The sequence below is a fragment of the Pimephales promelas genome, chromosome 8 (genome assembly GCF_988280905.1).
Source record: "Pimephales promelas chromosome 8, fPimPro1.hap1.1, whole genome shotgun sequence".
Lineage (NCBI taxonomy): Eukaryota > Metazoa > Chordata > Actinopteri > Cypriniformes > Leuciscidae > Pimephales > Pimephales promelas.
In genome coordinates this window covers 5,507,373-5,518,053 of record NC_142776.1, presented here as the reverse complement: position 1 = coordinate 5,518,053, position 10,681 = coordinate 5,507,373, and the positions used below count along the sequence as shown (strand labels likewise).

At 39.5% G+C, this 10,681-nt stretch overlaps 1 protein-coding gene across 2 annotated transcripts; it reads left to right on the top strand.

Annotated features, from left to right (window-relative positions):
• The first annotated feature begins 2,326 nt into the window (after nt 1-2,326).
• On the top strand, nt 2,327-7,716 carry LOC120491473 (tubulin alpha chain). 2 transcript variants are annotated; one of them, XM_039689351.2, is made up of 4 exons: nt 2,327-2,461; nt 3,739-3,961; nt 4,080-4,228; nt 6,600-7,716. In XM_039689351.2, the coding sequence occupies exons 1-4, from the start codon at nt 2,459-2,461 to the stop codon at nt 7,575-7,577; spliced, it is 1,353 nt and encodes a 450-aa protein (XP_039545285.2). In that variant the 5' UTR covers nt 2,327-2,458; the 3' UTR covers nt 7,578-7,716. The 2 variants fall into 2 exon arrangements, with proteins under 2 accessions (XP_039545285.2, XP_039545284.2); XM_039689350.2 differs by lacking the exon at nt 2,327-2,461 and having other exon boundaries at nt 3,703-3,961.
• Nucleotides 7,717-10,681: the final 2,965 nt, after the last annotated feature.

Genomic DNA, 10,681 nt, shown 5'->3' with positions numbered 1-10,681 from the left:
GACTGACTGAACGCGGCTTGACTACAGTCAGAACCCCATGGCCCGTTTAATGTTTAACACCGGGTTTCGGTACCCATCCCTATGCGTGAGTTCATATGGATGAAGGCCTGTTGTGTTCTGTCTCTTGGTTTGTGATAGTGGCAGCTATTTCGAAACTCACCTTCGTCATGCCTGAGTGTGGCTGGCTCAAGATCCCTTGAATTTAAAGGAGTAGTTCACTTTTAAAAAACTTTTGGTGATAATTTACTCTTTCTCATGTCATCCAAGATATCCGTGTCATTCTTTCTTGAGTCGAAAAGAAATTAAGGTTTTTGATGAAAACATTCCAGGATTTTTCTCCATATAATGGACTTCATTGGGAACCAAACGGTTCAAGGTCCAAAGGAGAGTTTCTGTGCAGCTTCAAAGGGCTTTAAATAACACCAGAAGATGAATAAGTGTCTTATCAAGCGAAACGATTGGTCATTAAAAAAAATTATAACAAAGTTTAAGTTTTATAAGCTCGTTGCACATTCGTGACTCCTGTTTGACTCTCCTGTTTTTGTTTTTTTTTTTCGAATCAATTCGTTAATTTTGTTCATTGAATCAACCACATGATTCAAAAAAAGATTCTTGCAATTTGATGAACGAGTTTGAACAGGAGAGTCACAAACGTGCATCACAGAACAGAGCAAGGCGAGCATTTGTGCTTATAAAACTTAAACTTTGTTATTTTTTTAAATGAGTGATCGTTTCGCTTGATAAGACCCTTATTCATCGTCTGGTGTCGTTTAAAGCCCTTTGAAGCTGCACTGAAACTCTCATTTGGACCTTGAACCGTTTGGTTCCCAATGAAGTGGCCAACATAATTAAAAACACACCTAGAGAACTCAAATAAATACCAATCATGATATCCTGTTATCATAATAGTTAAATTAATTATTATAACTATGACCACTATAACATTTGCTGCCGATTACATAGCTGATTATTTAGCCTACAGGCTTCTCAAGTACAATCTCACTGAAAGAAAAATTTCAAGTGTGAGATTTCATTCAAAACATAAATCCTACAGACCCCTTTGAGGTTTTGCTTACTAGTCGAGTTCATAGCTGTGGAGATTGTCTTCAACGGGGGGTACAGGGGCAGGCCATCAGCATGATGATCTTCTAGAACATAACATGCAATGTGTCACAGAGCCAACAATCTTACAAACTATTTGCAATAGAACAAAGGGTTTATTACAAGGAAGCAAGCTAGAGCAGAGATGAAATGCAGAAAAGACAAATAGTGAACTATCCTTTTAAAACTCTTGGAGGAAACCAGGGTTCAGAAATGATTCCTCCTTTTAGGTGTCATTCAAAAAGACACCTATTATTTTTGAAAGAAGCATTTAGAAATATAATTTATTATAAGAAAATGATGTAAATGCAAAAAAAAAAATACTTCATGAAATGTTTTTAATAATAATCATGTGCTTCAAATTTGATAGACTTGGAATGTAGACCACAAATCATATAGACCAAGGGTTTTCAATCTTCAATCATTCTCATCTTTAAATGCAGCTTTATATTTTTATGTGTAAAGACTCAATTTATACTGTGAAAAAGTGTAATTTATTAAATGATTTTTAAAAATAAATAAAAAATAATTCAATTTATTTAGTTTAGTCTTATGTTTATAATTAAAAAATCTATTATTAAAATTTAACACTGCTTTGCTCCAAACTGTTTTTCTCTAAACTTTTCCACAATATATTGTCTTTTTTATGCTTTACAGTCCCCCATTTATTTACAAGATTTTGTAACAAATATTGTTAAATTAACCACTTTGTTCCACGGTCCGGATGATAGAATGGCATACAGGTTTGATACAATATGAGAGTTAAGTAATAGAATAATAAATAATAATCTTTCGTTGAACTATTTAGTGTGTAATAATTAAAAATAAAGAGCTGGTCAAACATTTTGTAGAAATGCCTAACCTTTTCTTAAAACCTTGATAAGATTTGAAACCTGAATGAAACCTAACACCTGTCTTTGTATGGTGATGTGAAGGGTTTCTTTTTCAATGGCGGATCTTATTAAAATATATATTATAAAAACGACCTCATTGGCCAATATTATCGTGGTGTGCGTCGTTTCTGTGAGGATTTATTATTATTATTTTTACAATTTAAATTAAGGACCCCGTCCCTTACTGGGCACTTTCGGGAACTTTCCATTCACTATTAAGCCTTTTCTGACCGAATGTTTCGGTTCATTTGAAGTTCCGCTAGAGACGGGCTCTGGTTCCGCCCAAAAGTCCCCTCCTCCTCTCCAACTCGTGACCGCGCTAACAGTGAAGCCCGAGCCGTTAAGCCCCACCTCTCTTACATCCGGTCGCGCGCCTCTATAAAAGCGTCGCCTGGCCCCTTCCGCGCCAATACTGCCTTCATTTTCCGAATCCTTAACGTCGGTCCGAAGGAAATTCTTACAAAATGGTGAGTAACGTTAATATTTTCACGTTTATGTTTAGTAATTACGGCAGGGATGTTTCCTCTGTCTGTACAATGTTATTTTACAGTCTGATGTTCATGTTTACGAAGACATATTTGAGTTTTGTATTCAATTCGAAGTAATTTCTGACTTAAAACAATCATATATTTGAAAAATCGTTTAAAATGACGTTTAGGTAGGATTAAAGGGTATTTTGATGCATTGGGCGGCTGCGAGACAAAAGCGCGCGCGTGCGCGCGCAACAGCAGGAGCTTTAGGATGTCTGACGCACTTTCGAAAGGCACACAGAAGAGAACAAAGAAAAAGGGTCGGAAAACTAAACCGATATATGTGTAAAATTGATAAACGCCCCGATAAGATATATGTTACATATCCATAATCGTATTGGTCTTATAAATATGGTATGAAGCTTAAGCTTTTGTTATATGCGCCACAGGGTGGAGCACGACACGTCATAATTTCAGATGCACTTATGAAGGTCTTCAGTGATCGCGCCTTTTTTCCCCCTTCTCATTTTGTCTCGCCAAAGCTGGGTGGTACACGTTGGGTGGGGGAAGGGACCTGCCCTGCCCTTCCATTTTGGGTCTCTTCCCCCACACTATTCTTATAAGTAACACTCTGACACATTTAATTCCGTAGTTCTGATTCAGACGTAAAAAGTAGTTTTATTTGACATTTCAAGAAGTGAGCATTAGCACAAAATGTGTGCATTTTCTGGTCTCCCTCCCTAGATTTTAGGCTTAGTCAGCATTTAAGCTTGCATGCGCTCATGCAGATAAAACGCCTGAAACAGCTGCAGTGTGGATGGGTGGGAGCTGGTAATGGCATTGATCCACATGCTGAACAATTGATCTTTGGCAACAGATTTTCACAATAACGTTACTTACTGTTACTTGACACTGAGCATATTTCATGACATTTAACATTTTAGCTGAAAGAAAGTCCCTACTTATTACTTACCTTGTTTGTAATGTTAAGAATGTTACAGTGGAAACAACTTATACTGCGTTGCCCTTGCGTTTAATGAAAGACACCATTCAACAACTTTCAGTATGAGAAGAGCGTGTGGAATATACATCCCGCCCTATCGTTCTGCCCCATTTCTTGTCTGGACATAATGTACGTGTGTAAAATGAGATCTACTGTTGCGTATTTTTCCAGGGGAGACCAGAAATATTACATTTTATAACTTTAGCTTTAACTAGGTCTATTTATTACATGCTATACTTTCAAGTTGCTAATGTTAAACTCTTTTCTCCAGCGTGAATGTATTTCCATGCACGTCGGCCAAGCCGGAGCCCAGATGGGCAATGCATGCTGGGAGTTGTATTGCCTAGAACATGGGATCCAGCCAGATGGTCAGATGCCCAGTGACAAAACCATTGGAGGAGGAGATGATTCCTTTAACACCTTCTTCAGTGAGACTGGAGCTGGAAAACATGTCCCAAGAGCAGTCTTTGTTGACCTGGAGCCCACTGTCATTGGTAATAAACCTTTTTTTTTTTTTTTTTTTCATAGGACATTTTGTAAATGTTGTTCTTTGGGGGCTATTTCAAGTGTTTGGGTTTGCTTGCATTTATAATAAGATTCTTGTTTTTCCAGATGAGGTGCGCACAGGTACTTACCGCCAGCTGTTCCACCCTGAGCAATTGATCACTGGCAAGGAAGACGCTGCCAACAACTACGCCCGAGGGCACTACACCATTGGCAAGGAGATCATTGACTTGGTTTTGGACAGGACTCGCAAACTGGTAAGACATCCATACAGTCAGCGCCTTGTAGGGTTGGACGATGTCTAACAAAATGGCATCAGACGATATCTAAGAGAAACATCACAATGGATGATTACATCGGGAGGTGGGGCTTATGTATATCAGTTGGCTAGATGGCCATCTGCCAAACCATTGAAAACAATTAAATCATTAAAAACGTAATGATTTTTACCATGCGCGTCGGGACCATTGTATGTGAGCCAAAACCCACCCACTGGCCCAATGGCACAAGTCCACTAGTGAGCAGAAGAGTGTTTTTATGGAAGTTCAACTTCCATAAAAGTTCAAGCAGGAATTAATTTAAAATGGTGTTTGAATGGCCTTGCACATTTTACTTGAGCTCTCTGGCCAAGAGGACGAATCACGATGCCAGCTCAACATGTCTGTCCGCCATTTCTCCAAAGCCTCGTCCGTGTACACTTTGCTTCACCTCTAATTATCGGTTGCCATATTTAATAACTAGAGCCCGACCGATAAAGGATTTTGAAGGCTGATGCCAATACAAATATTTGTTGGTTTTAAAATCCGATATTCCGATATATCGGCTGATATTATTATTTATTTATTTTTTATTTCAGAAACGCGCAACAAAACAGAATTCCCTAACATTAGTTATTTGTAGTTAATTATGAGTTTTAACTAAAATATGATAATGCATAACTGGTTCTCTCTGCCCGACTCTGGCGGGATCACCAGGTTGCAGGATACACAAGTGTTACCAACAGGGACGGTGTAGAGTGCCTTCTGGTGGACAAACTATACAACTCCAACACTCATGACACGGTTGAAGCGTGTTTCGTCCCTTTTTATTTTGTTTTTGAAATTCATTTATCGGCCATTATAACTGCCAAAACCGATATTTTAGAAATGCCTAATATCGGCCGATAATATCGGCCTGCCGATATATCGTTCTGGCTCTATTAATAACATCTGAATTCAATGAGAAGGCAGAACTAGCTGGGCTTCTGGAAACAAGAGCGTAAACAATGGTTTTACTAGCTTAATGCTAATTCCAGTACTCACCAAGTTGCTGAAGCGTCTCCGCTATCGTTTGCCAGCTTTTATCTTTTCACTTTGTCGTGGTAGTCCCTTGAGGCAACGACAAAGTTATGAGTTTACTCCATTGCAGCACTTACACAATTATTTTGTTTATTCATGTTTGAAAGCTGTGTTCATAAGAGCTTCTGTGCTCCTATTGGTTAACATTAGCTTGGTTAAAACCAGACCATTCTCAGTTGTAACTGAGTTATGGTCTGGAAAATCGTTGTATACAAATAATTTCCAGAGGGGCGTCACCAACGGATGTCGCGGGTAGACCTTAAAACAATCAGAGCGATGGAGATGATGTGACAAAAAAGGAAACGTTCAAATTGCTTAAAACAGACGCGATAGCTGATTCGAACGAGTGATGTTCGACGGCGGCATCCATCTTTGTAATGTAGGCTACAAAATCTGCTTCAAAATCCCAGCGTTGTCGTCATCGTGTAAAGCCCGCCCCAACGTTTCTGATTGGTGCTGCGATTTTGACGGATTGAAAATAAGCTTTATTGAGTTCTTTACCAGACTAACTTTCAGATCAAATCTAAATTTGCTGGAAGTTGTCTTGGTTTTCCCAGGCTATGTCAACATAGCTGTTGTGACAGAACCCAGTTTAAAAAAATTAAACCTGCTAGTTTTTCTGTTGTGACTGACTGGGGTTGGCTATCGTCCACATTGACGCTAAACATGATGAAATGATTGAATCTTGCGTCCTGATACCCATCGTCATTTATGAGTCCCCATGACACCCTACTGATATTGTGTAGTCTGAACTCTGCATTAAAGTGACTGCAGCCTTGACTGCTTCTGTAGAAAATCACTCACTGCTCTAGACTCAGTAACTTTTAATAGTTTTAATTACGATTAATCTATAATAAAAGTAACTTGCATAATTCAGTGACATGAAATAATTTATAATACTTAATATATAGTGTATATAGTCTGTCACTAATTACACACTAATTCAGTGACCTTGTGCAGGTATTGTGTCTTACACAAATCTGTATTTTCAGCAAAGCACAATTGAGTATTTCTGTTCTGGTGTCACCATTGCTTTGTGCAGTTCAGTAAATATGCACAAATATTTACAGGTAATTCTACTCTTACTGTCATTAAGTACTTAAGTACGTTGTGATTTATTGGTGGGTTTTCAGTGCCAAACGACAACAAAAATATCCTGCAAATATTGCTGCAATTTAAGGAAAGCACATTCAGCCATTTTAGGCTGCAAAATCAGGGGAAAAAACAACAACTTTGTGCGACTGTTATAATTGATATCCTCCCCATCTAAAATTCGCCATTTTGTTTTCAGGCTGATCAGTGCACTGGGCTCCAGGGCTTCCTGATCTTCCACAGTTTTGGTGGTGGCACCGGCTCTGGGTTCACCTCCCTCCTAATGGAACGGCTCTCTGTCGATTATGGGAAGAAGTCAAAACTTGAGTTTGCCGTCTATCCAGCTCCTCAAGTGTCCACAGCAGTGGTGGAGCCCTATAACTCCATCCTTACCACCCACACCACCCTCGAGCACTCTGACTGTGCCTTCATGGTGGACAACGAGGCCATCTACGATATCTGCCGTAGAAACCTCGACATTGAGCGTCCCACCTACACAAACCTCAACAGGCTGATTGGGCAGATCGTTTCCTCCATCACAGCATCCTTGCGTTTCGATGGAGCCCTAAATGTAGATCTGACCGAGTTCCAAACCAACCTGGTGCCCTATCCACGTATCCACTTCCCTCTGGCCACCTACGCCCCAGTGATCTCTGCAGAGAAAGCCTACCATGAGCAGCTGTCCGTTGCTGACATCACCAATGCTTGCTTCGAGCCAGCCAATCAGATGGTGAAATGCGACCCTCGTCACGGCAAGTACATGGCATGCTGTCTGCTGTACCGTGGAGATGTTGTACCCAAAGATGTCAACTCTGCCATCGCCACCATCAAGACAAAGCGTAGCATCCAGTTTGTTGACTGGTGTCCCACTGGATTCAAGGTTGGCATCAACTACCAGCCCCCAACGGTGGTTCCTGGAGGAGACCTGGCTAAGGTGCAGCGAGCCGTGTGCATGTTGAGCAACACTACAGCCATTGCTGAAGCCTGGGCTCGTCTGGATCACAAGTTCGATCTGATGTACGCCAAGAGAGCTTTTGTTCACTGGTATGTGGGTGAAGGTATGGAGGAGGGAGAGTTCTCAGAGGCCAGAGAAGACATGGCTGCCCTGGAGAAGGATTATGAAGAGGTGGGCACAGACAGCGTCGGAGAAGAGGATGAAGAAGGAGAGGAGTATTAAGTTGATGGCTTACTAAACCTTGCAAACCTAGCAAGACAACTCATGCCTGACTTATGTTAAATGTTCTGAAACCACATTCCATGAAGAAAGTGTTCCTTTTATTCGGTCAAACTATTAAATAAAAATGAAGTTAATCTGCTGCAATTTGTCTTTTTTTTTGTCTCAAATATATTTGTATGACTTTGCGACAAAGAATCAAAACCGTTGTAATCTGACCAGATGGGATGCTGGGCCATGCCAAAATTTGACCATGGATGACACAAGGTAATATTATGATAATCCGTAAGCAACCGTGTTGTATCTGAGAAAATACAAGAGATTTCACAGGTACTTTGAAACATGGCATCAGCAGTATTATAAGCACTACCTGGAATTATTATTTTTAAAATGCTGACAAATTAACATGCATCTACTCGCTTGCACAGGGTTTAAAGGTATAGTTAACTTTGAAATTAATTCTTGAGGTGTTTTAGCTTACTTCAAGGGCATTCAAGATGTAGGCAGGGTGGCTGTGGGTCATTAAAAAGTCTTAAGTCAATTTTCCTAAAAATAAGGCCTTAAAAAGTATTAAATTGTCTTAAATTCAGATTGGATGGGTCTTAAATATGTTATTCATGTCACCGCAAAGGCAATCGTTCTGCCAGCCAGGTCAAATATTTTCATAAGGTAACGTAACCTGTGTGTGAGACACACGGGTCCCAAACAGTGGAGTCATGAATAACCCGTCATTTTATTCATACAGGACAACATTCAGTCTGCAAAGTGTTTACTTATATTTGGCCTATACTCGCAATAAAACACACTTTTAAAAGCAAAACATATGTATCCAACCCCTGTTTGAAACAGTCCGTGTGTTGGTACCCCTGTGGTTTTTCCGGTGCGAAAAAATAAGTTTCTCCAATCTTCTCAAAACTCTGGATTCTGATAGAGGGCCATGAGACTTAGACCTGAGTGCAAAAATGGAGTTTCTAGGCCCCTCCAGAGCTGAGATATTGAGATCCCACATAGCATTTATGCCATTATAAATATCTCAATATCTCAGCTCTGGAAGGATCTAGAGCCTCCATTTTTGCACTCAGGTCTAAGTCTCATGGCCTTCTATCAGAATCCAGAGTTTCAAGAAGATCAGAGAAACTCAAAATTTCTCTGATGGTACCCCTGTCATTTTTTTTTTTTCAGTGTGAAAAAATAAGTTTCTCCAATCTTCTCAAAACTCTGGATTCTGATAGAGGGCCATGGGACTTAGACCTGAGTGCAAAATGGAGTCTCTAGACCCTTCCAGAGCTTAGACATTGAGATCCCACGTAGCATTTATGCCACTTTAAAAATCTCAATATCTCAGCTCTGGAAGGGTCTAGAGACTCCATTTTTGCACTCAGGTCTAAGTCTCACGGCCCTCTATCAGAATCTTAGACCCGAGTGCAAAAATGGGGTCTCTAAAGGTTATGGTTAACACGGTTAACGTGGTTTAACGCCGATTTAATATGTTGTTTTTAGCGTACCTTTTGCTTAAAAGAGGAGCTGGGGGGACGCCGGAAAAATAGACATTTTACTCATTAGGCTGCTTCATTAAAAACGTGACATTTAGACGTTTTCTTCGGCATGGATCCATGCAAATGAATCATTTTCACCTTGAAAATAATACATGTTTTTTTTTTTTTGCATTTTAAATAATAGAACATTTCTCAGTGATCGTCAATAAAAGAAAATTCAATTTTTCTCGGTTTAATGAAAACCAATAGGTCGTGATGGTAAGTTTTAAGTGTAAGTTTCACGTTTGACGGGGTTTAAACCGTGACATCTACACGTTTTCAAAAGTGGACCAATGTGATTATTTCACGTCTTGTCACGATACTGGGTTGAAGAAATGTTGTTTAGGCCACTTTGTTTGATATAATCACAACAATTTAACGCAAGTATGGGAATTGAACTCAGGTCTTCTTGATGAAAGCCCAACACTTTATCAACTGAGCCACTGCATCTGTTGAGTTCAAGCGTGTATTGGAAGGGGTTTTATTGCAGGTTTGGCTTTATTTGTTGGAAAAATAAATATAGAAAAATAATTTGACACAAGAGGGCAGTATAGCCCTATTTATGGTTTTGAGTTTAAACTAAACCGTGACATCTACACGTTTTCCAAAGTGGACCAACGTGATTATTTCACGTCTTGTCGTGATACGGGTTGGGCACTGAAGTTACAGGAGTTTCTTCCCGTTGCTAAGCAATGGAACTAGGTCGAGTATTTAAAAGGTTATGGTTAACACGGTTAACGTGGTTTAACGTCGATGTAATACGTTGTTTTTAGCGTACCTTTTGCTTAAACAAGGAGCTGGGGGGACGCCGGAAAAATTGACATTTTACTCATTAGGCTGCTTCATTAAAAACGTGACATTTAGACGTTGTCTTCGGCGTGGATCCCTGCAAATGAATCATTTTCACCTTGAAAATAATAAATGTTTTTTTTTTTTGTTTTTTTTTTTTGCATTTTAAATAATAGAACATTTCTCAGTGATCGTCAATAAAAGAAAATTCCATTTTTCTCGGTTTAATGAAAACCAATAGGTCGTGATGGTAAGTTTTAAGTGTAAGTTTCACGTTTGAGGGGATTTAAACCGTGACATCTACACGTTTTCAAAAGTGGACCAATGTGATTATTTCACGTCTTGTCACGATACTGGGTTGAAGAAATATTGTTTAGGCCACTTTGTTTGATATAATCACAACAATTTAACGCAAGTATGGGAATTGAACTCAGGCCTTCTTGATTAAAGCCCAACGCTTCAACTGAGCCACTGCATCTGTTGAGTTCAAAAGTGTATTGGAAGGGGTTTTATTGCAGGTTTGGCTTTATTTGTTGGAAAAATAAATATAGAAATATAATTTGACACAAGAGGGCAGTATAGCCCTGTTTATGGTTTTGAGTTTAAACTGAACCGTGACATCTACACGTTTTCCAAAGTGGACCAACGTGATTATTTCACGTGTTGATCGTGATACGGGTTGGGCACTGAAGTTACAGGAGTTTCTTCCCGTTGCTAAGCAATGGAACTAGGTCGAGTATTTAAGTCTAGACCCTTCCAGAGCTGAGATTTTTCGGGTCAAAA

Coding starts and splice junctions, on each gene's coding strand:
- LOC120491473 (XM_039689350.2), top strand. CDS start 3,718: ATGTTAAACTCTTTTCTCCAGCGTGAATGTATTTCCATGCACGTCGGC. Junction 3,962..4,079: donor CCTGGAGCCCACTGTCATTG/GTAATAAACCTT, acceptor TTGTTTTTCCAG/ATGAGGTGCGCACAGGTACT. Junction 4,229..6,599: donor TGGACAGGACTCGCAAACTG/GTAAGACATCCA, acceptor TTTTGTTTTCAG/GCTGATCAGTGCACTGGGCT.